The sequence below is a fragment of the Elaeis guineensis genome, chromosome 10 (genome assembly GCF_000442705.2).
Source record: "Elaeis guineensis isolate ETL-2024a chromosome 10, EG11, whole genome shotgun sequence".
Taxonomy (NCBI): Eukaryota; Viridiplantae; Streptophyta; class Magnoliopsida; order Arecales; family Arecaceae; genus Elaeis; species Elaeis guineensis.
The window spans coordinates 40,719,739-40,741,937 of NC_026002.2; the positions used below are offsets into that span (position 1 = coordinate 40,719,739).

Below are 22,199 nucleotides of genomic sequence, written 5' to 3' on the forward strand. Positions count from 1 at the left end.
TTATGATACAGTCCTAGCAAAGAAAAAGGCACCACCTTCTCATAGTTTCTTGTAAGACTTTTTTTTTTTGGAAAGCAAATTTCATATAATAATAAGTAGTTGTAGAAAAGTTTGTGTTAATATTAAAACACTTAGTTACCTCTATATGCTTCATCAATGCATGCTTGATAAAAGAAGAATATTTTAGAGCTGAAATAAATATTTTTTTAACACTTCATTTCATGGTTAATTGATCTCAAGGCAATCCAATATTTTAATAATATATTTTTTTTATTTTTTAAGAAAGAAAGATAGAACAACTCATACCTTAATTTGCCAGATTCAAAATTTGGAGTATGCATTATCTAAAATTTGATTTTAGAACCTTTAGTTACTAAGTAGAAGATACGACCATTAAGGCAAACTCCAATTCACACTTTAATTATATACTACTAAAAAATTATGAATTCTACCCTTTATTTGTTTGCATGCTTGATAGGCAAACTAAAGCAACGTGGAACTCTAAAAATTAAATGCTTTGTTTAAAATATTTAGATTAGTCGGTATCCAAGAGAATCGAAAACTTCGATTGCTTACCAAATTTGAATAAAACCTATTATCTAATAAAATTTAGTTTGGATATAGTTAATTTACTATAGATACTCTTGTGTGTCAATTTAAATCTCATAGCTTCTCATTTTTGAGCAAGTTTTATCGAGAGAATCATTGAACGCATACAGAAAAAGCAAAAAGAAATCTATTGACTTATGCTACACACTGCTAATCTTCTTTTACACGTGCTCTTGCATATAACAGTCTTAATTGAAGAACGGCCATATGGCATATTTGGATAATCGTATCTCATCTTTCAATTCTAAATAGATTTATTATCAAGATAATTTAAACAGTTTGCATAGTGTGCAAGTAAAGATTACGACAAATAATATGTATCTATACGATTCTAAGTCCTCATTGGAGTGCCACCATGTGTCACTATAATTTCTTAGATCTTCCTCTTATCCAGAAGTATATTTATGTTAGCAGTTATTTATTTTTATTTTTTTAATATGAAAAATATTATCTTTTATTGACATATTGAATTTTTTAGGTTTATTTTCTTACCTTTTCCTTTTATTCATTCATTCATTCATTATTATTATTATTATTATTATTATTATTATTATTATTTCACGATTAGTGATGCAAAGTCTTCCTTCTTAGGGGAATTGGCAGCTAAGGACTTTGTCAAATGAATGTGGCTCCCATCTAGCGTGGTATATTTGCCGAGAAAAGCCTGAGGGGAGCTAGGGGTTCCGGCCAGCAGCCCCGGGAAAGGGAACCGACAATTTAACCAGAGTTAAAAAACTAAAACCAACCCAAACCTACCACTCCCCCCCATTTCTCCCCCAAATTCTCAGAGAAAAAATAAAAAGGAAGAGAGCGCTTTGGGTTTTTCCCTCAAGGGTTTTCTCTGGGACGCGAAGCCAATTGCCCGTTCTCCGCCAAATTGTAGGAGCGAAGAAAAGAGGAGGAAAAAAGGAAAAAAAAAAAAAAAAAAAAAAAAGAAGGCTTTGTTTTTTTTTTTTTTTTTTTTGACAATTTTCTCCAGGGGTTTTCGCCGAGGACGCGAAGCCTGTACCCAAAGAACCTCGGATCGCTTCCCAATCCAAATCCTCCCTCCCCTCAGCACCAATCCCCCATTTCCTCCAAGAAAAATCCCTCCTTTCCCGTCTTCTCTGGCGCTCTCGCGCTTCTCCACCGGTCCCTGTTTCGGCCGGAACCGATCTCCTTCCGGCCGCCTCCGTCGTGGCTCCGGCCGCTGTAGATGAGCTTTTGTTCTAGAAGAACAGATTCCTCGATCCCCGGATGGTTCTTTCGCCGTTTTCGGTATCGGGTTTTTGAGAAATTTCTTAATTTTCCTTCTAGGGGTTCAATTCTTTGGTATGGGCGACCTGCAGGCCTGGGTTCCGCAGTCGAACGGTGCGGCCGGGGATGGCAACACCCAGACACCCTCGGCGCAGCAGTCGAACCCCGAGCCGTCAGCGATCAGCGCCGAGGGCTGGCAGCAAGCCGAGCAAGCCACCCAGGAGGTGATACAGTGCATCCAGCCCACGGTGATCTCGGAGCAGCGGAGGAGGGTCGTGGTGGAGTATGTCCAGAAGCTGATCCAAGGGTATCTGGCAACCGAGGTGATTCTTTTGTTAATTTTTCTTTTCTTCTTTCGATTCGGGGTGTCTAATAATATCTCTCCTTTTGTTTTATATGGTAGTTTCTTTGAGTTCTTTCTCTCAATATATATTCTATTCAAGATAACATTTTCTTTCTTGGATGTAGTTAATTCTGTGTTCTATGTGAGGTTAGATAGGTGATTTCCATGTCGTTTTGCTTTTATGATGCTTGCATGTTATTTGTGGTTTGCTGCCTTTCTGTTCGACCTCATTTTAGTCACTTTAATTGTGGAATTTACTTCTGAATATGGGAACTTGCAAAATTTGATTTGTTCATGGTGTTCTTGTCTGTTTGGAGTTATGCATTAACTGGATTTCCATTGAGTATAGTGAATGTTTCTGGGTGTCTGTTGATGTTACTTGCTTGCAACTCTGAATTGCGTAGACGTTTGTAGTGTTTTCTGTATCATAACTGTGAGGATCCGTGCAGGCATGTATTTAGTCCTACATCCGTTGTTCGCTGAAAAAATTGCTCCGGTTATCAGGCCGGGGCGTGACAATAGCATGACAATATTGCCTAATGTGAATAATATATGTCAAGGTCTCCATCAAGTTAAGCGAATGTTTTCTATCATCTGTTCATATTTCTTGCCTCCCGGTAGAAGTTGATATTGACAACACATTCTATATAATTGGCGTTGCTTTTATGCATATGAAGATGTAATAATAGGAAACTTCAAGATCTCCACTCCAGCATGTAAGGACCCTGTTTATCTATCATGGTCTGGAGTTTTCTTTTGTAAAAACAGCCGATCACATGTTACAGTACCATCCTGTTATTTGACATACAAATTTTAAACAGTCCATGTTCAAATTATGCTATGACGATTTTTTTGAAAGCACATAGTTAACTCAGCTCTTTTTTTCCTGAAAGATGCTCCAAATTCAACCCTTCGATTTTTTTTAAAAAAAAAAATCTTAAAAACACTAACATTTTCTTTGGAAAAATTGTGATAAAGATATTATAGTATATATGTCAGATGTGTACAAAATTAACATTGGCACTGCTCAAGGGCAAATGCTCGAAAAATTGGATTTCAAAGCTAACAAATATAATTGAATTTTAATTTTTGTGCAATTCATGTTTGAATTACAGTTGGATGTTTTATGTTTAAATTGAAGTGGTGCAGTAAAAAACTCAGTTGTTTTTCTATAATTCTTTGGCCAAGGAAAACAGACAATTTTTATGGCAATAGATGAGGTAACATTCATGAATGCGCTACATGTGAATTCTGGAATCCTGCATGTTGAACAGTGTTGTTCTCACCATACTGCACTGGAAACCAAGAAAATTATTCCTCCTCTCAGGGCTGCCTCTTGCTTTCTTTGCTTTGAACACAGTATAGTGGTTGATTTAAGGTTGTTTTAACAATTTCCTTCTTCTATCTATTTAGGGGAAAAATGTATGAGTATAGTGTATGGATATGTATTTTGGGTCTGATCTTTGTGTTTCGTCGAAGCAAATCGGTTTTAGGGAGAAGAGTCCATGTTTTCTTCGATACAGAACAACCCTTGAAATAGGCTAATCTACATTTGAATTGTTGGATGTTCTTCATGTGTAGGCTAAAGTTCTGAGTAGTGCTTGATTCTTATTCTCCTGCTTGATTGGAGTTTTTGAGATCCTTCTTGGTACTTGTGTTGTTCCGACATCTTGACACACACACACACACACACACACACACACACTATCAATTTAAGAGCATGCTGACACACACACACACACACACTATCAATTTAAGAGCATGCTTTGGCCCATGTTAATACTGAACAATTTGTCTCATCTTTTGGCAAAACAATTTTGCCATTTTAATTCACAATAAACTATGTTGAACAGAACTGTTAAAAACTGAGAAAAGTAATAATGTGAAGTTTATAAATTAGAGGAAAATGATTGTTAGAGAAGCTGTAAGGATTATGAAGAAGCTATTTTAACAATTGACTGTAGTATGAGTATTGTTTCTACTTTATACTGTAACTCGGCTACTACATGACATAGTGAAGATGAATATATTGGGATCAATATATTAGAAAAAGCAAAAAAGTTAACTAGCAATGTAAGATATGGATCTGCAGCCCCATAATCTGGGCAATTACTTGATATATTCTTTCGGTAGTTGAAGTTGTGTTTGAGACGAAACCAACTTTTTTTCAGTTGATACAAGGTGAAAAATTTGGTGAAAAATTGGCACATACTTGATGTGCTTCTGGTATAACTTTTCTAGGCTAGATGTGCTCGATGTTGAAATTTAAATAGTATGTTTGACGCTAATGACATGTTGGCTTAATAGGTTTATGAAATCTTTAACTTGCCACTTTCATTGAATCAATGTGGCTTTTGGGATCTCTAGCTACCATGTGCATCTTACATCTCCAATTTAGATTGCTTTGATAGATCACTTTTGCTTTTTACTTGAAAACAAGTTTCGGTGCATCATTTGCACCTACAGGATGGTTGAGTTCATTTATCTTATTCCTGGATGATACATTTATCTTACTAAATTCTTATTGGGGTAACAAAAGAAAAGATGAGGCACTTAAGAAAGATATGACCACAAGTCATCAATATGAAGTTCGGTTGTCAAGAGAGGGACTCAAAGTTATAGGTTGACATTAGTTGTTAGTAGAACTAAATTGATGACAAAGCCTATCTGAAGAAGGAGCCTACAATGTATGAGTCTGTTTAGCAGGGGAATAGAATGATGTATCTACATGATAGAGAAGTACTGCAAACATTGCAGTTGCTAGACTTCCTTTACGTACATCCTTATGTAATATACCTATATATATGCATTGTAGTGCTCATCTGGATTTTAGTGGATTTAGGAGGGAAATCCCACCACTCTGCTAGTTGTTGGGTGTAGAAACCAACAGCCTATTTACATACAGCATCACACCCAGACTTCACATCTCCCTTTCATGAATGATGTCCTCCTCATCCCCAAGTTTGTTGTTACCGCACCCCCCTTTCCCTTTCTCTTTTCCCATTCAAGCAAGTCAATCCACATCAGCTCCTCTTCCTTCACTACATAGCTGAGTGTACTCCATGTAGTGTTAAAAATTAGCTGGAGATGATCTGCCCAGATATGGTTCCATGTTTTAATTGGGTTAAATTCAGATATTAGTTTGTATATCCAACCCATATTTGGACATGGATCTGGATAATGCTTTTCTTTTAAACTTCCCTGATTTCGACATTCTTGGATACTAACCTGGATATCTGGATATCCAGATAAGAGTATAAAAAATTCCCAAATCCCTCAATCTTTCCCAGGTCCCAAATCCTTCTTCCTCTGTTGATCCTATAAATTCCTTCACCTCTGGATCTCCATACTAGTGGCTTTACCTCAATCCACTTAGCCTTGGCAATCAGCAAACTCAAAGGGCCACAATTACCACCCACTTCACGTCTCTCCAAGGACCACCGCCTGCCTCCTCTATAGCACATCATCATGGTTGCTGGCACCCCATTTACAACCCTAACCATTCATTTATGGTCCTCCATTTCCTCCTCAGCTTCTATAACAATGCAGTCCATGATCTCCCCTTTCTTTCCTTGTAATTGTGCCCTAACTGCACCTTACCTCAAGGGCATAAGGAAATAGAGGCATGAGGGTATGTTCTTCTTCTTCTTCTTCATCTCCTCAGAATGTAGTGGCATTACTGGTTTATTAATAGAGCTCTTTTAACCAGGAGAGAATTTGTGCATGGGGAAGATTAATACTATTATTTATTAATGACTTTATATTGTTATCTAAAAGTAAGGTCATGAGGAAGAATTCGTTTGCAGAACAAGGGAATGGAGAAAATTCAGGTTGTGGACGAATCCTTCACCTTATCGAGTGTGACTTTTTGCTCTGCATCATTTTTCCCCTTTCTGCCCTCGGTGAGTTATGTGGACAATCCACACCCACACATCATATTACAATTCCCCTTTAGTGCAGATAATACTATGCTTCTTACTGGTAAATTACAGCCAAAACAAAAAACTATGATTTATTAAGAAACCACATTTGAATAAAAGTAATTTAGACAAGCAAAGAAAATATAGAAACTTTATTGTTTATTTGCAATATGTAAAGAAATAAGCATCTTTCCGGTTGATGTTCTCTTTACCTTATTTGCAAAAGTTGCGCATAATTAGATATTTGCTGGTAAGTCATTCATGGAGTTCATTTAGAACTGGAGGCATCAAGGACTTTGTGAATTCTCATACAACTTTGATGCTTTATTTAGATTTGGAGTTTTGTGTAGGAACATGTATTTCAATGACAACATTAGACAAAGATATGAAATGATAAATCTTAAATGATTTATGCTGGCGACCACTTTTTAAAGGCTATGAATCGTCACCAGTTTTGCTAGCATGTAGTTCTTTTTTTAACATATTTATGGCTACTTTCTATGCATGAAATCGAGTGATAATGTCATGGATATGATTTAATCAATTTCTTATAAGTTCTGATGTAAAAGGTCAATTATATGTAAGATGAAGCAAATTAATATATATTGCCTTTTAACATTGTCTATTCTACAAAAACATGGACCTAATTAAACTTTTAAGGTGAAGCAAATTAAGATGAAACATAATAATTGAGAATTTCCTAAAATTCTATGTATACCCATGCACTCTTCCACTTTTATGTTATCAACAACATTCTTTTCTTTTAGGATGCAATGTGACTCTCTTCCTTTGCGTGATGAGGTGCCATGCATTGTTAATTGAAGCCTTGAAAGATGACTGTGTCAGCGGCCAATAGAGAAGAAGTCTAGCACTTTCTAGTTCTCTCTTCTCTTTCCTAATGTTTTTCCCTTAAGCTTAAGCCTTAACCTTGTTCTTCTTGCTTTTAACTGGAAACTTGCATCTACTGCATCTCTTTCTCCTAATCATTGTTTTTGCTTTACATAATGTGAAAATTACAGCTGGAACAGTTAATGCAATGCACCTACCTACATTTTATGGACCTGATCTGGTTGGACCATAACTGTTCTGAATTTACTTCTTCTGATGTAACCTAACCTGATAGGAGATGAGATTCAATTGCAAACATTTTGATCAAATTGATTCACCAAACAAACACAACCTGGCCAGATGGACCTATAGAGCCAACAGTGTAACTTCATAAGTTCGAAACCAACACTTACAATTACTGAAACTCTAGATCAGTATGATTGATGGAACTAAAACAGATGTTGACACTGAGGTTGAGCGTTTGAAAAATGGGTAAGGTTGCTCCACTGTGAATTGGAGGCTATGGGTTTGAAAATAGAAACAACTTTTTTGCATGCAGAGGTAAGGCCATGTACATCTAACCCTTCTTGGAGTCTCATGCATTTGACCATCCTTCAAACAAACGTTGGCAGTGAAACTAAATTGTAATTTTGATGCTTTCGAAGCTAATTAAAATAAAGAGCTCCTGTTATGCTTTGCTTTTCATCATGTAATTTAGATGGTTTTGTTGGTAGCACTGTTAATTGTTAATCCATATGCAAACATTATAAATTATTTAAATTTTTTCTTAGTGTTTCGGGCCCGTTCTTCGGTGGATGAATATCATAGGAAAGTTGGTCAACTTTTTCATTGCCCAACTTACACATGTTCTCATGCTTTTCTAGATGGGTAAATTATTTTTTCATAGATAGCATTTATCCATAAAATGGGAGAAAGTCTCATCCTAGGTGGGTAAGTCATTTTCTTATCAATAAAAAAAATAGCCTTTTTATTTCATTCCTAATAACCCTGTAATAATATAATAATATAATACTATCTTATATATAATATGATATTATTATTGAACAATAATATTTTATTATTTTAATATAATATATTATTATAATAATATAATGTTATAGTATAATATCTTGTTTTCTTATTATAATATAATATTAGTATCTTATATTATTATTATAATAAAACATAATATAATGTAATAATGCATTATTTAATATATATTAATATTATATACTATATTTTATTTCATTATATATAATATAATTTATTCTATTATGATATATTATATATAATATATATTATCTATATTTATGAATATATATTATATAATATTATATATTATAACATATAAAGCATAATATATTATACTATTGTATTATATATTATAATATTTGTATAACAAAGGGTGTTATGGGAAATATGAATAGATTTTAGTAACTTATCCGGAAAATTAGTAATGCACAAGAATATGGGTAACAAATTTTTGAGCCATTTTTCAATGCATAAAAGAATATGGATAAATTATTTTTTTTGTCTAAATGTTGCCTAGAAAATATTTACCTAGAAAAATATAGATTTTTGGGTAAATTTCTTATCCTCAAAAGAATGGGCCCTTAAGGGTATAAGTGGCATATTTCAGTGTTGGATTCGTGCGAAATAACTTTGGAATATTTCGAAGAATTTTATTTACAAAATTCAAGTCTCTTTTATGGTAAGATTGCTCCACTGTGACTTGGGTTTCACAATTTCAAAACATAGAAACAGCCTCTCTGTATGCAGGGTAAGGCCATACATCTGATCCTCCCTAGATCTCATGCATTGAGATTTCCTTTGTATGAAGTTCAAGTCTTTTACTGCTGTTTGCTTTAATACAATGCTCACATGGTTTGAATGCTTCTGATGTTTATGCTGTTTTTATGTTGTGTCAAGATTCGCTTTTGACTTTATTTATGCAATCTCTCAACAGATATTTCCATTTGGATCAGTTCCACTGAAGACATATCTTCCTGATGGAGATATTGACCTGATTGCACTTGGCATGCCTAATTCTGAAGATGTTTTGGCCAATGAAGTGCGTTCTGTTCTTGAAGTTGAAGAACAAAACAAGGATGCTGAGTTTGAAGTGAAGGATGTGCAATACATTCATGCAGAGGTATTTTGTTCTAATAAGTTTCACTTTATTTTTGTTGTTTAAATGGTTGTCTTGATTTATAGGTTTTCTTTCTGTCTAACTGTGTGCGCTTATGTATCTTTGCTTATTTTTTATATATTGCCAATCTTTGTTGCTATAATCAAAAAGAGTTCAAGATAAATCCTGAAGCATTGGAAGTTTGTATGCACTGTTCTGGCTTATCTTTTGGGTAACTTACATAGAAACTTACGACATCCTATCTACATAACCTCCTGTAATGAACTACAGGTATCATACAACTTTTAGTTTAAAACACGTTTGTGGTTTCTAGCTGGAAGAAAGAGTTTACAGCTCCAATGTGTCCTTTCCATTTCCTAGTGTTACAATATTGATTGATGCTATGGTGTTGGGTCACATAGAAAAGGTCACTCTTTTGGACTAAGCTTCATGCCACTTTTACATTTCTATGCCAGAGTATATCTGAACCTGATTGCTAAAAACTGTCTATAATGACATGTATGGATACACATGTATTTTATGCATGTGTGGTATCTGAATGTGTATTTTTATATGATAATCTGAGTTCTGATGGCAGGTGAAACTTGTGAAATGCATTGTTCAGAATATTGTAGTAGATATCTCATTCAATCAGATTGGTGGACTCTGTACGCTTTGCTTTCTTGAGCAGGTATGGAGGCTAAATCTTGTCCATACAACTTCAAATATAAACTTGTTCTTTATTTTCCTCAGAATTCATACTGCATCACATCCCTTCCTCTGTTAAACTGTTTTCTAGATCTTGGTTTTACGGTCCTTGGTAGAAAATTCTACACAATCTCTCATTTGCTGCTCTAGGTTGACAACCAAATTGGAAGAGATCATCTATTCAAGCGTAGCATAATACTGATCAAAGCTTGGTGTTATTATGAAAGTCGCATTCTTGGCGCTCATCATGGTTTAATTTCTACATATGCATTGGAAACTTTAGTGTTGTACATCTTCCATCTCTTCCATAAATCGTTGGATGGCCCTTTAGTGGTGAGTTCATGCTGGGACACAAGCATTATGGTGCTAGAATTCTGAATTTGTTGGTTCATTACAGAATTTGCCTATATGAATAAAATAATTTGCTTTGGTCATATGAGAACAGCTGCCCTTCTTTGTAGGTTCTGTATAGGTTTTTGGATTATTACAGCAAATTTGACTGGGATAACTATTGCATCAGTTTACACGGTCCAATTCCTATTTCTTCCCTTCCAGAGTTAGTGGGTAAGTGACTTTTCATTGGCCTTCCAATTTTCCTAAATCAACTATGTGATCTAGAGTTGGCAATCTGTTGTTTCTGCTGTCACAGCCGAGCCACCAGAAACTCACGAGAGTGATTCACTGCTTAGTAAGGACTTTCTCAAAAAATGTGTGGACATGTTCTCAGTTCCCTTAAGGGGATTAGAGAACAACTCTAGAACTTTTTCCCAGAAGCATCTAAATATAGTTGATCCACTGAAAGAGAACAACAATCTTGGACGGAGCATTAGCAAAGGTTGGTAGTTATTTTCCCTCCAGCTTCTCAGAATCCTGATTGAAAGATGATTCCTTCTATTGATTACCATATGTTTTGAAAGTTGACTTCTATTTTTTTTATATGTGCTTTCATGCATGGTCATTATTACAAATAGGTAACTCTTACCGCATACGTAGTGCATTTACATATGGGGCGCGAAAGCTTGGGAGGATACTTCTGCTACCTCCTGAAAATATGGCAGATCAGGTTACAATGTTCTTCACAAACACACTAGAGAGACATGGAAGTGGTGACAGGCCTGATGTGCAAGGTGTATTTCCCAGTCATTCAGACAGTACCACAATTGATCATGATGGTCTTGGCTCTATGTCATCAGGCTTGAAGGTTGAAAAATGCCACAAAAATAAGTTAATTTCAGGTTCAGCAACCACTAATTCCTATGAGCCACTGTCTGAGAAAATTAATAACATCAAGATTTCAGTCTTAGAGAAGGAGAATGGAACCAGCACACAAGTAAGCAGACATCCCTTGAATCAACATCTGGACACAGATTGGCTGCAGAAGTGTCCCAAGACAGTACCAAATAACACCATGGAGGGCAATGTTGTTTCAGGTAAACGTTTGGCTGGTGATGCCAGAGATCATGCTACCAGAAGAGCCTCCGATTTGAGAGCTGTGAATGAAAATTATAAGGATTCACCATCAAGTAGTGAAACAGGTTCCTCACCATCTGGAAAAGCTTATCATGCACCCCATCTATTCTTTCGTCCAGAAAATGGTGCTCAAGGGGAGGCAATTGATCAAGCAAATTCAACAAATCATGGTGCAATGAACAAAGCGTTTACAACCAGGGCTCCAGCCCCTGATGAGGAATTTATACGGTCAGACTTCTATGAGACTGAGTCATCAAGAAGTGGCAGAAGCAATGTAGTTTCTATGTCTGCTGGTTCAGTTGATGGACCTCTGAAATCAAGTTGCAATACTTATTTATCAGAAGATTCACATCTGGCAGACCACTTGATGGCAAGAAATCAGAGAATTGGAAATAACAGAAGTCCAAAGTTGAATGACTTATCAGATCTCGCTGGGGATTATGACATGCATATTAGAAATCTTCTATATGTGCAGGAATGCCAAGAGTTCTTTATGGGTGCTTCATTTATTCCACTTCAACAACTGCCCCCTTCCCATTACCATAACAAAAATTCATGGAATACCTTCCATCGACGGAATACGTACACACATATGGGTGCAAATGGGGCAATCCCTGGGCCACCATTTTCTCCTCCTGGTTGTTACCTGATAAATTCACCCATAATGTCTAGTGCATATGGCATGGAAGATCTCCCAAAACCAAGAGGAACAGGGACATACTTTCCCAACATGGTATGTTTTTGGAGTTCAGTAGTTGGGTACTTAAGTTCAACATTTTGGTTTATTGTAGTTGCAGTCAGAACTGCAAATTGGTCAGGATGGATCAGGCCTGTACTTACCTTGGTCTGCTCCATTGAACCCATTTTGCTTCTTCTTCTTCTTCTTGTCCTAAACAGATCTCTTAGAAAATAGGCTCAACATTTGGACCCATAACCAAATATCCCATTTTAAGTCCAAGTGTGTTTGTTTTTTGGTCTAAGTTTAGGTTTTGTATATGCGGACATAAGATGGGGTCCCTTTGGAGTATTGTTGTTGTTATTTATTTTTTTATACTTTTATTTTTTTGATGAGGAACCTATCTTTGGCTGGCACGACCTTCAGTTGCTGATTTGTTGATTTATTCATAACCAAATATCCAATTTTAATTCCAAGTGTGTTTGTTTTTTGGTCTAAGTTTAGGTTTTGTATATGCAGACATAAGATGGGGTCCCTTTGGAGTATTGTTGTTGTTATTTATTTTTTTATAGTTTTATTTTTTGATGACAAACCTATCTTTGGCTGGCATGATCTTCAGTTGCTGGTTTGTTCATTTATTGGCTTTAATCATCTCATCTCAATGTCTTATCTGTTCGTTGGATTTTGTAGAGCTTCCGTTCATACCGAGAAAGGCAGTCACCCAGAGGAAGGAATTCAGCGCTTGCAAATCACCAGCCAAGATCCCGCAACAATGGCCGAGTGGAAACATCAACTGACATGAACTTATCAGAGGAGAGCAGTCAGGAACCCCCATTACAGGCACAAGTTCCCATCTTTAGTGGAAATGGACGTGGGAAGCCAGCCCCCTTGGACGTATCCCAGTTTCCACGTACTACTGCCTCAAGAGGTGGCTCCCATGTTAATGGGTTTGTATATCCACCAGAAGGAAAACTTGCATTTGGATCCTTTGGTGTTGTTCCAGTAGAAGTGTCCTCGCCGGAACGAGGCAGCAGAGTGGAATCTTATGGTACTCAGGGATGTGGATCAGCAATCCCTGTTTCAACAGAGCAGAGACCTCAAATGGGCAGAAATCATGAAAGGTAATACTTTTTTTTTTTTTAACTGTAAGTTTTCATAATAGTTTCTGGTAGTTTTGCAAACATTGGCATCAGACATGGATAATAAGGTGCCCAAATATTTTGTCTAACTTGAGAGATTGACTCTAGTGTAACAAGATGGCCCATGTTTTCTAGTTTCTCCCATGACAAATAATCATAGTGGAAGGAGAGACGATATAAGTTATGAACAGACATTAAATTTTAGTTGCTTGCTTACTAAAATTCAAAAATCATGGAATAGACAACTAGTCATATTTAGTTTCTAATATTAATAAACAAAACATATTATCATTACATTCATTAGAGTATTTTTGACGCTGAAAAAATACTATGCAAGGTCCACTATCAGTACATTCAAGAGGCACCTTCTAAAAATTGTATGTTTTACTCTTGAACTGACACCCATGCAGGTCTCTATATTGTTTTATTGCATACTGAATAAAAAAGAGGGCTTTTGGCATATTACTCTGTAATTGACTCCTAAGATCTCCTTTGTGCTCGAACTATCTGATGTTTTGTATAATTTTCATCTACCTTTCTTGTATTATTGCAAATTAAAAGAGTTTCGATTGTTTGCTGTGAAGAAAGAGAGGACTATGTGGAACTACAGAGACCAAGAAGGAGACTGCTGCTTTTTAGTTGCTGGGGGAGTAGTGCAGCCCTTATCCAAGATCTATTCAGTGTATAGCCAATGTGGGACTAAACATAGGACCGCATGAGCCTCACATATTCTCTCTGTTTAAGCTCTAGCATTTCCGATAGGCCTAGGATTCAAATCCAATTATAAAACGAATCCAATGCAATCACAAACATCATGATTGGCTCATGGTTAGTTTGAAATGGGCCCATGGTCAATCCCTAGTTTATATGAGCCATGAGTCAGATCCATTCTAATACTATTTATAATAATCCAGGACTTTTCTCAAAAAGATTAGATGGAAGGTATTCTTTGGTTACATTGGTTTTGTATGGGTATCCAGGATCTATTCAATACATAGCTGATATGGGACTAAACACATGCCCGCATGGTCCTTGTAGGTGAGCAAGAGATAATGAAAGTTGGTGTTCATTCTCTAAGTATGAAGTCCTCAGGAGTCCTTTTTTGATGGTTAGACATCCATGCTGTCCCTCATGCAAAGTCAATGTATGTTTGTTTGTTTCCAAAACAAAAAGAAGGGCTGAGGCAAAAGTGAAAGCAAGAGAGCTGCAACTCTTTGGTGGATGTGGAGTTGAGGAGTCCAAGAATATAGCAGGAGTCTAATATTAGTGTGGAGTGTGGACACCCAAAAATTGGATTACCACATTGGAACAGCCACCATTTGAAAATGAGTTGATAATATATTCATATACATAAATTACCTGCATTGAACATGTGGAGGTTAACATTTCTTTACCTGATACTTTCTTCCTAAAATAAAGTTGGATTACTGCATGTACTGATACATGAATTGCATGCATTGTATATCTAGAGATTAACATTCCATTTCCTGATATTTTGTGCTTAACCAACTACTACGATTTACTAGTATTCATTGTTCCATTTAAGTAGTTTCATTAATGTAGGATCTATTCTATTTTTTGTATTGATAAATTGATAGACTGTTGCCTCACATGTCATCGATTCTCTGAATTATGTTGTTATGTATAAATTTCACATTTAAACTATGAAAGGCATCCGTGAACTGCAACTTATCCTGGTGGTCACATCTTTGGTTAGCGATCAGAGGTATTTGGTTCGGTTCTTGGGTGATGCATTGATTATTATAGTGTGGGTGGTTCTGCCACCCTCACTCAAAAAAAAAAAAAAAACTATGAAAGACAATCACTCAACATTGTAGAGTTACAGCATGCAAATTTGTTAGTCAAATGCAATGGCTTTTGGAATTTTTTTGCAACAGTACTTAAAATATGGGACTCTTGTTACAAATGCAAAATTTCATCAATTAAATGTGCAGGCCAACTCAACCATATCAGCTGAAAGATGAAGTCGACTTCCCCCCTCTAGCCAGCTGAGCGTAGTGGAGTGTTTTTTACCCTGACATGAAATATCATAGGAAGAAGCAAAACAAAGAAATGCTAAACGGTTGGAGATACTTGCTGGAGCAGCATCCTGGAGGTGTACAAAGGAGTATTTCTCTGATTGTTGTGATGCATTAGCATTTTGTACATTGTAATAATTTTTTGTTTTCTTAACCCTCAAGCCCACCCCATCAAGGTGGCTGTAAACAGGTTGCCAAATTTTTACCCTTTCTAGTTGAGCTTCAACCCCTTGCAGGCGGTGAAAACGCTAATGTTTGATATCTGTTTGTTGTTGGAATAGATAATCTTCTTGGAGAAATCTGAGTGATGAGTTCCTATCATATTTTTCATTATGGCAGATGGCATTCTTGTTGTAACTTTTTGAGAGCAGGTGCACTCAGTTCTGTTCAGCAAGAGTTCTTCCAACCAAAGTTTTTGAGCTTGTGATTGCCATGTTGCTGCGCATGAGAAATTGTGAGACAGGCTGCAGCTATCTCAGTTTCTAGATCATTTTATGCTAAGATATGCAGTCTCATCTTTGCTTTTGAATTCTTGCATTTTCAGCATCAAGCTGGCCCTACATTTTCAAATGGCTCAAGGTAAAATGTGTGTTGTTTTGAGGAAGAGCAGGCATGGGCCCATGGATGCATGGGCCCATGGATGTTATGATTGCTCTGGCGCTCGTTGTCCTGGTGAGCATTTCAGCCTCTGGGAGGATTGGGTGTCGGTTGTCATACCTTGTTTGTGGACTACGCTGGAGAAGATTGAAAATCTTGTGAAAAATTTAAGCGGGAACTTGGCAATGCTCACACCAGTGCCTGCTTCAATCTCATTTGCTTTTTGGTAGTGTTTGATATTTTTTTTTAATTTCTGAAATAGAAATATAAATTTTTTAAGAATAACTGTTCATCTTTATTATTTTAAATTTTTATTTGATTGAAAATTTGCTATTTCATCGGAATTTAGGTGTAATTAATACAGTGTTATTCCATATATCTAGAATAAGATATAATTAATGTTCATTAAAGATTTAGAATAAGCTATTTCATGGTCTATCAAAGAATCGTTAAATCCGGATAGATGGGAATAAAGGAGGATTGATTGGAATTGCTAAATCAAGATAGTTCATCATATTTTTTTCATCTGGTTGAGGAAATAAGATGGAATAAGACTTTATTTCATTCAGAATTGGGGCATCTAAACACTACCTTTAAGATTGAAATGGGTGTTCCTAAGGGGTCATATAAATGGGCATTCACTCTTATCATGTAGCTTAAAAAAAAAAAAAAAAAACCACCAAATCCGTGTGGAGTTGATCTGTTTTGAAAGTTGTCATGTAGCTTAAAAAAAAAAAAAAACCACCAAATCCGTGTGGAGTTGATCTGTTTTGAAAGACCCAAAATATAGATCATAGCGGTTTTGATAGGTTGAATGATAAGCCATATACTGAACCATGTGGCATACAACCAATCACTGATCCGCATCTGTATGTCTGTAATGTTGATCATGTATTTTTCCTTTTTGCTGGACAAAAGGGCTCCCTTGCATTTTACCTAACAAATTAACATCCATGCTGTTGGGTATAAAATACTCTCAGCCGAAGTTCTTAACAGGATTGACCCTCTCAGGACTCCTTCGGCTTTCGACCGCAAATGGTATCTCTCCGGACTTCTCCAACAGCCGGATTCCCACAGTGCTAACTGAATTCTCCTGACGGACGAACTCCCATTGCACCACCCGAGCTCCTTCAACATGAGTTCCCCCATTTATCTATTAAGCCACCCCAAGTGCTCACTAAGCTCTGCCGCCAGCCGACTTTCTACGACTATCAGCTGTCCCTTCCAAACTTCTTCCAGCCAGGTACAACTCCAATCCGGACTATCCCGGACTTCGTCAACGGCTGAACTTCTCCGACGATAGATTCATACAACTACCAGATTTCGTCCGGACTCCTACGGGAGCCGGACCTCGTTCCCAACTCCGGCTGCAGGCGGACTTCGCCCGGACTCCTACGGGAGCCGGGCTCCGCCCACGACTTCACTTACAGGTAAACTTCGTCCGGACTCCTACGGGAGCCAGACTTCACCCACAACTCCAATTGCAGAAAGATTCAACCCGGACTTCTAAGGGAACCGGATCTTGTCCTCGACCTCGACGGCGGGAAGGCTTCGCCCGGACTCCTATGGGAGCCGGGCTCCGTCCTCGACTCCGACCGCTGGTAAACTTCGTCCGGACTCCTAAGGGAGCCGGACGTCACCCCTGACTTTGATTGCAAGTAGACTCAGCTCGGACTCCTACGGGAGCCGGATCTCGTCCCCGACCTCGACTGCGGGAAGGTTTCGCCCGGACTCCTACGGGAGCCGGGCACCGTCCTCGACTCCGACTGCAGGTGAACTTCGTCCGGACTCCTAAGGGAGCCGAACTTCATCCCTGACTTTGATTGCAGGTAGACTCAGCGCGGACTCCTACGGGAGCCAGATCTCGTCCCCGACCTCGACTGCGGGAAGGCTTCACCCAGACTCCTACGGGAGCCGGGCTCCGTCCTCGACTTCGACTGGTGATAAACTTTGTCAGGACTCCTAAGGGAGCCGGACTTCACCCCTGATTTTGATTGCAGGTGGACTTCGCCCGGGCTTCTACGGGAGCCAGACCTCGTCTCCAGCTCCAGCTGCGGGAAGGTTTCGCCCGGACTCCTACGGGAGCCGGGCTCCGTCCTCAACCCCGACTGCTGGTAAACTTCGTCTGGACTCCTAAGGGAGCCGGACTTCACCCCTGATTTTGATTGCAGGTGGACTTCGCCCGGGCTCCTACGGGAGGCAGACCTCGTCTCCAGCTCCAGCTGCGGGAAGGTTTCGCCCGGACTCCTACGGGAGCTGGGATCCGTCCTCAACCCTGACTGCTGGTAAACTTCGTCCGGACTCCTAAGGGAGCCGGACTTCATCCCAGACTTTGATTGCAGGTAGACTCAGCCCGGACTCCTACGGGAGTCGGATCTCGTCCCCGACCTCGACTGTGGGAAGGTTTCACCCGGACTCCTATGGGAGCCGGGCTCCATCCTCGACTCTGACTGCTGGTGAACTTCGTCCGGACTCCTAAGGGAGCCGGACTTCATCCCTGACTTTGATTGCAGGTAGACTCAGCCTGGGCTCCTACGGGAGCCGGATCTCATCCCCGACCTCGATTGCGGGAAGGCTTCACCCGGACTCCTACGGGAGCCGGGCTCCGTCCTCGACTCCGACTGCTGATAAACTTCGTCCGGACTCCTAAGGGAGCTGGACTTCACCTCTGATTTTGATTGCAGGTGGACTTCGCCCGGGCTCCTACGGGAGCCAGACCTCGTCTCCAGCTCCAGCTGCGGGAAGGTTTCGCCCGGACTCCTATGGGAGCCGGGCTCCGTCCTCAACCCCGACTGCTGGTAAACTTCGTCCGAACTCCTAAGGGAGCCGGACTTCACCCCTGATTTTGATTGCAGGTGGACTTCGCCCGGGCTCCTACGGGAGCCAGACCTCGTCTCCAGCTCCAGCTGCGGGAAGGTTTCGCTCGGACTCCTACGGGAGCCGGGCTCTGTCCTCAACCCCGACTGCTGGTAAACTTCGTCCGGACTCCTAAGGGAGCCGGACTTCATCCCAGACTTTGATTGTAGGTAGACTCAGCCCGGACTCCTATGGGAGCCGGATCTCGTCTCCGACCTCGACTGCGGGAAGGCTTCACCCAGACTCCTACGGGAGCCAGGCTCTGTCCTCGACTCTGACTGCTGATAAACTTCGTCCGGACTCCTAAGGGAGCCGGACTTCACCCCTGACTTTGATTGTAGGTAGACTCAGTCCGGACTCCTATGGGAGCCGGATCTCGTCCCCGACCTCGACTGCTTCCGGCTTCGCCCAGACTCCTACGGGAGTCGGGCTCCGTCCTTGACCCCGACTGCTGGTGAACTTCGTCCGGACTCCTAAGGGAGCCGGACTTCACCCCTAATTTTGATTGCAGGTGGACTTCGCCCGGGCTCCTACGGGAGTCAGACCTCGTCTCCAGCTCCAGCTGCGGGAAGACTCCGTCTGGACTCCCGTGGGAGTTGGACCTCATCTCCGACTTCAATTGAAGGAAGACTTCGTCCGAACTCCTACGGGAGCCAGACTCCGGGCTCCTCTCAAACGGATAGCTAACCACCTCTCCCCGCCAGATACTCCAGCCGAGCTTCAGCCGACAGGCCTGCACTCCCTAGCGTGGCCGCAGTAACGGCCATGACTCTGCTCCAATTCTTGCGACGGATTCCGTGCGGCTCCATTACTCCCTGGCCAACGTTATGATGCCCACGATCCTGCTCCACTTCCTGCGACGGATACCGCGCGATTCTTCCATCCTCTGGCAAGTCGCGACAACGGACGCCGCTCCACTCCCCACGACAGACTTCACGTGGCATGTCCCGGTGATAGCCACAATTTCACTCCACTACTCTTCGCAACAAACTCCTCCTGACTCTGGGCGGCCCACTGCCAGACGGTTACAGACATCACTATCAGTCTGTTGCTCCCTCTGCCTATAAAAGGGGAACCCCAGATACGTTATTCTCTAAGCCCTCATTTTTACGTAGAAACTCTGCTAAAATTTTCGTTCGAGCACTCCATTCTTGTTGAGGCAGAGAACTGACTGAAGCGTCGGAGGGTCTTGCCAGAGCAACCCCACCTCCGGTTTAGACTTCTTTTGCAGGTCCCGGTGGCGACCGCGACCCCCACGACTCCAGCTTCTCCGGCGTAGGTGAATTTTTGCACCAACAGGATTGGCACTAGAGGAAGGGCTGTGTCTTCGCAGTACCCTTGTTCTTAAAGGAGCGCTCCACGGGACCGCCCCCGGGCATCTTTTCCGGCATCCTCTCCTCCTCCCTCCACTTGGTCTTTGCCCGATGCCTCCCCGTAAGGCGTCCACGCGACGATCCACGACCTCCGCGGCCAGATCTCAGGCTCCGGCCTCACCTCCAGTTTCCCAGCCTTCTTCTCCTCCTCCGGCAACGGCGGTTGGCGTGGAGCAATTTGACATGCTGGCACAGCAGGTCAGAGGCCTCACTGAAGCTGTGCAGGCCATACAGCAGCAGCAGCAGCCACAGGCATCGGTGTGCCTGGAAAGAGCATCACCGGAACACCAGAATCCGGCGGTAGGGCGGGCCACTTGGGCCAGCCGCCCTATCTTTCCCAGAAAGATGAATCCGAGGGTGGAGAGCCCTTAGTCGGATCACGACTCCACCCCTGGAAGATCTCTACCCCTATTCTGCCAGAGGACCCTCGAGACCCGTAGTCGAGAGGATTTCCTGAATCGGAGGCTCCAGGAGATGAACCGACGGATTGAAGAACTCCGCCATGCTCCCTCCGCTTATGGTGAGGATATTTGCACTGACCCTTCCTTTTCTCAAATGATCATGCAGGAACCAATCCCGCCAAACTTCAAACTCCCCCAGTTTGAAAGCTACGACGGGACTTCGGATCCGGTTGATCATCTGGAGGCCTTCCGGACGATGATGCTGCTTCATGGCGCATCCGACGCCATTCTATGCCGAGCCTTCCCATCCACCTTGAAGGGAGCGGCGAGAAATTGGTACTCGACGCTGAAGCCGGGTACCATTTTTTCCTTCGATCAGATGAGCCACCAATTTGTGGCCCATTTTGTCAGCAGCCGGCGCCCCCGGAAGGGTTCGGAGTCCCTCATCAATATCAAGCAGAGGGAGGGGGAGTCCATTCGAGCCTACATCAACCGTTTCAATGTCGCCGTGCTGGAGGTCCGGAACTTGGACCAGTCGGTAGCAATGGCCGCTCTGAAGGGCGGCCTTCAGAAAAATGACCTTTTGTTCTCCCTGGAGAAGAAGTACCCCAGAAATTTTGCTGATCTGTTGGCTCAGGCCGAAGGGTACGCCCGAGCGAAAGAAGCCTTCAAAATGAAAGATGAGGAAACTGCGAGAGAACGGCAGGCGGGAGACTCGAGTAAGCCCGCAGTCAAAAAAGGGCCGAGAGAAGCTCGACCACATTCTCGAACTCCTCTCGGGCACAAGCGTGTCCATACTCCTCCCCGGGTACGTAGGCAGAGAAGTCCGGACCGCGGAGTTCGGCGGGGTTCTCCACCGGAAAGATTCTGCAACTATGCCCCCCTCAATGCCTCGAAAACCCAGGTCCTGATGGAGGTCAGAGAGTAGCTCCCTAGGCCGAGAGGATGCGCACATACCCCGAGAAGCGCAATCCCAATAAGTTCTGCCTCTACCATCGCGACCACGGTCACGACATGGAGGAATGCATCCTGCTCCGAGACGAGATCGAGGAGCTCATCCGGCGAGGTCGACTCGATAGGTTCATTCGATGCCGGCCTGAGGGTAGAGAAGATCGGCCAAACGCCCTGCTGCAGCCCGAGCCGTCGAGGAGGGAAGAGCAACTCAGAGATCAACCTCCAATCGGGATCATCAACTCCATCGTCGGAGGATGCCAATGGGGAGCAGACCTTCCACGACCACGGGACTCGGAAAGCCTGTAAATGTATTACTAACGACTTTGCTTTGAATCAAAATTCCTTTCGACTTTGCATGTCTTTTCCTTTTGGCATGGACTTGTTACGACTGGGGATAACCCCTTCAAACAATTAAAATAAGGTCATGTTAGGAACAGGAGGAGAACCTCGTCCTAACATGAGCAAAATGAAAGTCCGATTATTTTAAGATCGGATCGGGGGAGAGGCCCATATAACGGCCCTTGAGTGCCCCCATGGTCATGTTAGGAACAGGAGGAGAATCTCGTCCTAACATGAGCAAAATGAAAGTCCGATTATTTTAAGATTGGATCGGGGGAGAGGCCCATATAACGGCCCTTGAGTGCCCCCTGGGCCATGTTGGGGACAGGAGGAGAACCTCGCCCTAACATAGGCAAAGTCAAAGGCCCGGTTCTTTTAGACCGGATGGGGGGAGAGGCCCTATAACGCCCTTATGCGCCCCCATAGCCATGTTAGGGACAGGAGGAGAACCTCGCCCTAACATGAGCAAAGTCAAAGGCCTGGTTTTTTTAGACCAGATGGGGGAGAGGCCCTACAACGCCCTTATGCGCCCCCACAGCCATGTTAGGGACGGGAGGAGAACCTCGCTCTAACATGAGCAAAG

At 41.5% G+C, this 22,199-nt stretch overlaps 1 protein-coding gene across 1 annotated transcript; it reads left to right on the forward strand.

The window, feature by feature from the left end:
* Positions 1-1,671: 1,671 nt before the first annotated feature.
* On the forward strand, positions 1,672-15,417 carry LOC105052283 (uncharacterized). Its single transcript, XM_010933049.3, has 9 exons — positions 1,672-2,168; positions 8,903-9,088; positions 9,663-9,755; positions 9,923-10,105; positions 10,234-10,336; positions 10,422-10,607; positions 10,744-11,975; positions 12,609-13,039; positions 15,013-15,417. The coding sequence occupies exons 1-9, from the start codon at positions 1,923-1,925 to the stop codon at positions 15,068-15,070; spliced, it is 2,718 nt and encodes a 905-aa protein (XP_010931351.1). The 5' UTR covers positions 1,672-1,922; the 3' UTR covers positions 15,071-15,417.
* The last annotated feature ends 6,782 nt before the right edge of the window (positions 15,418-22,199 follow it).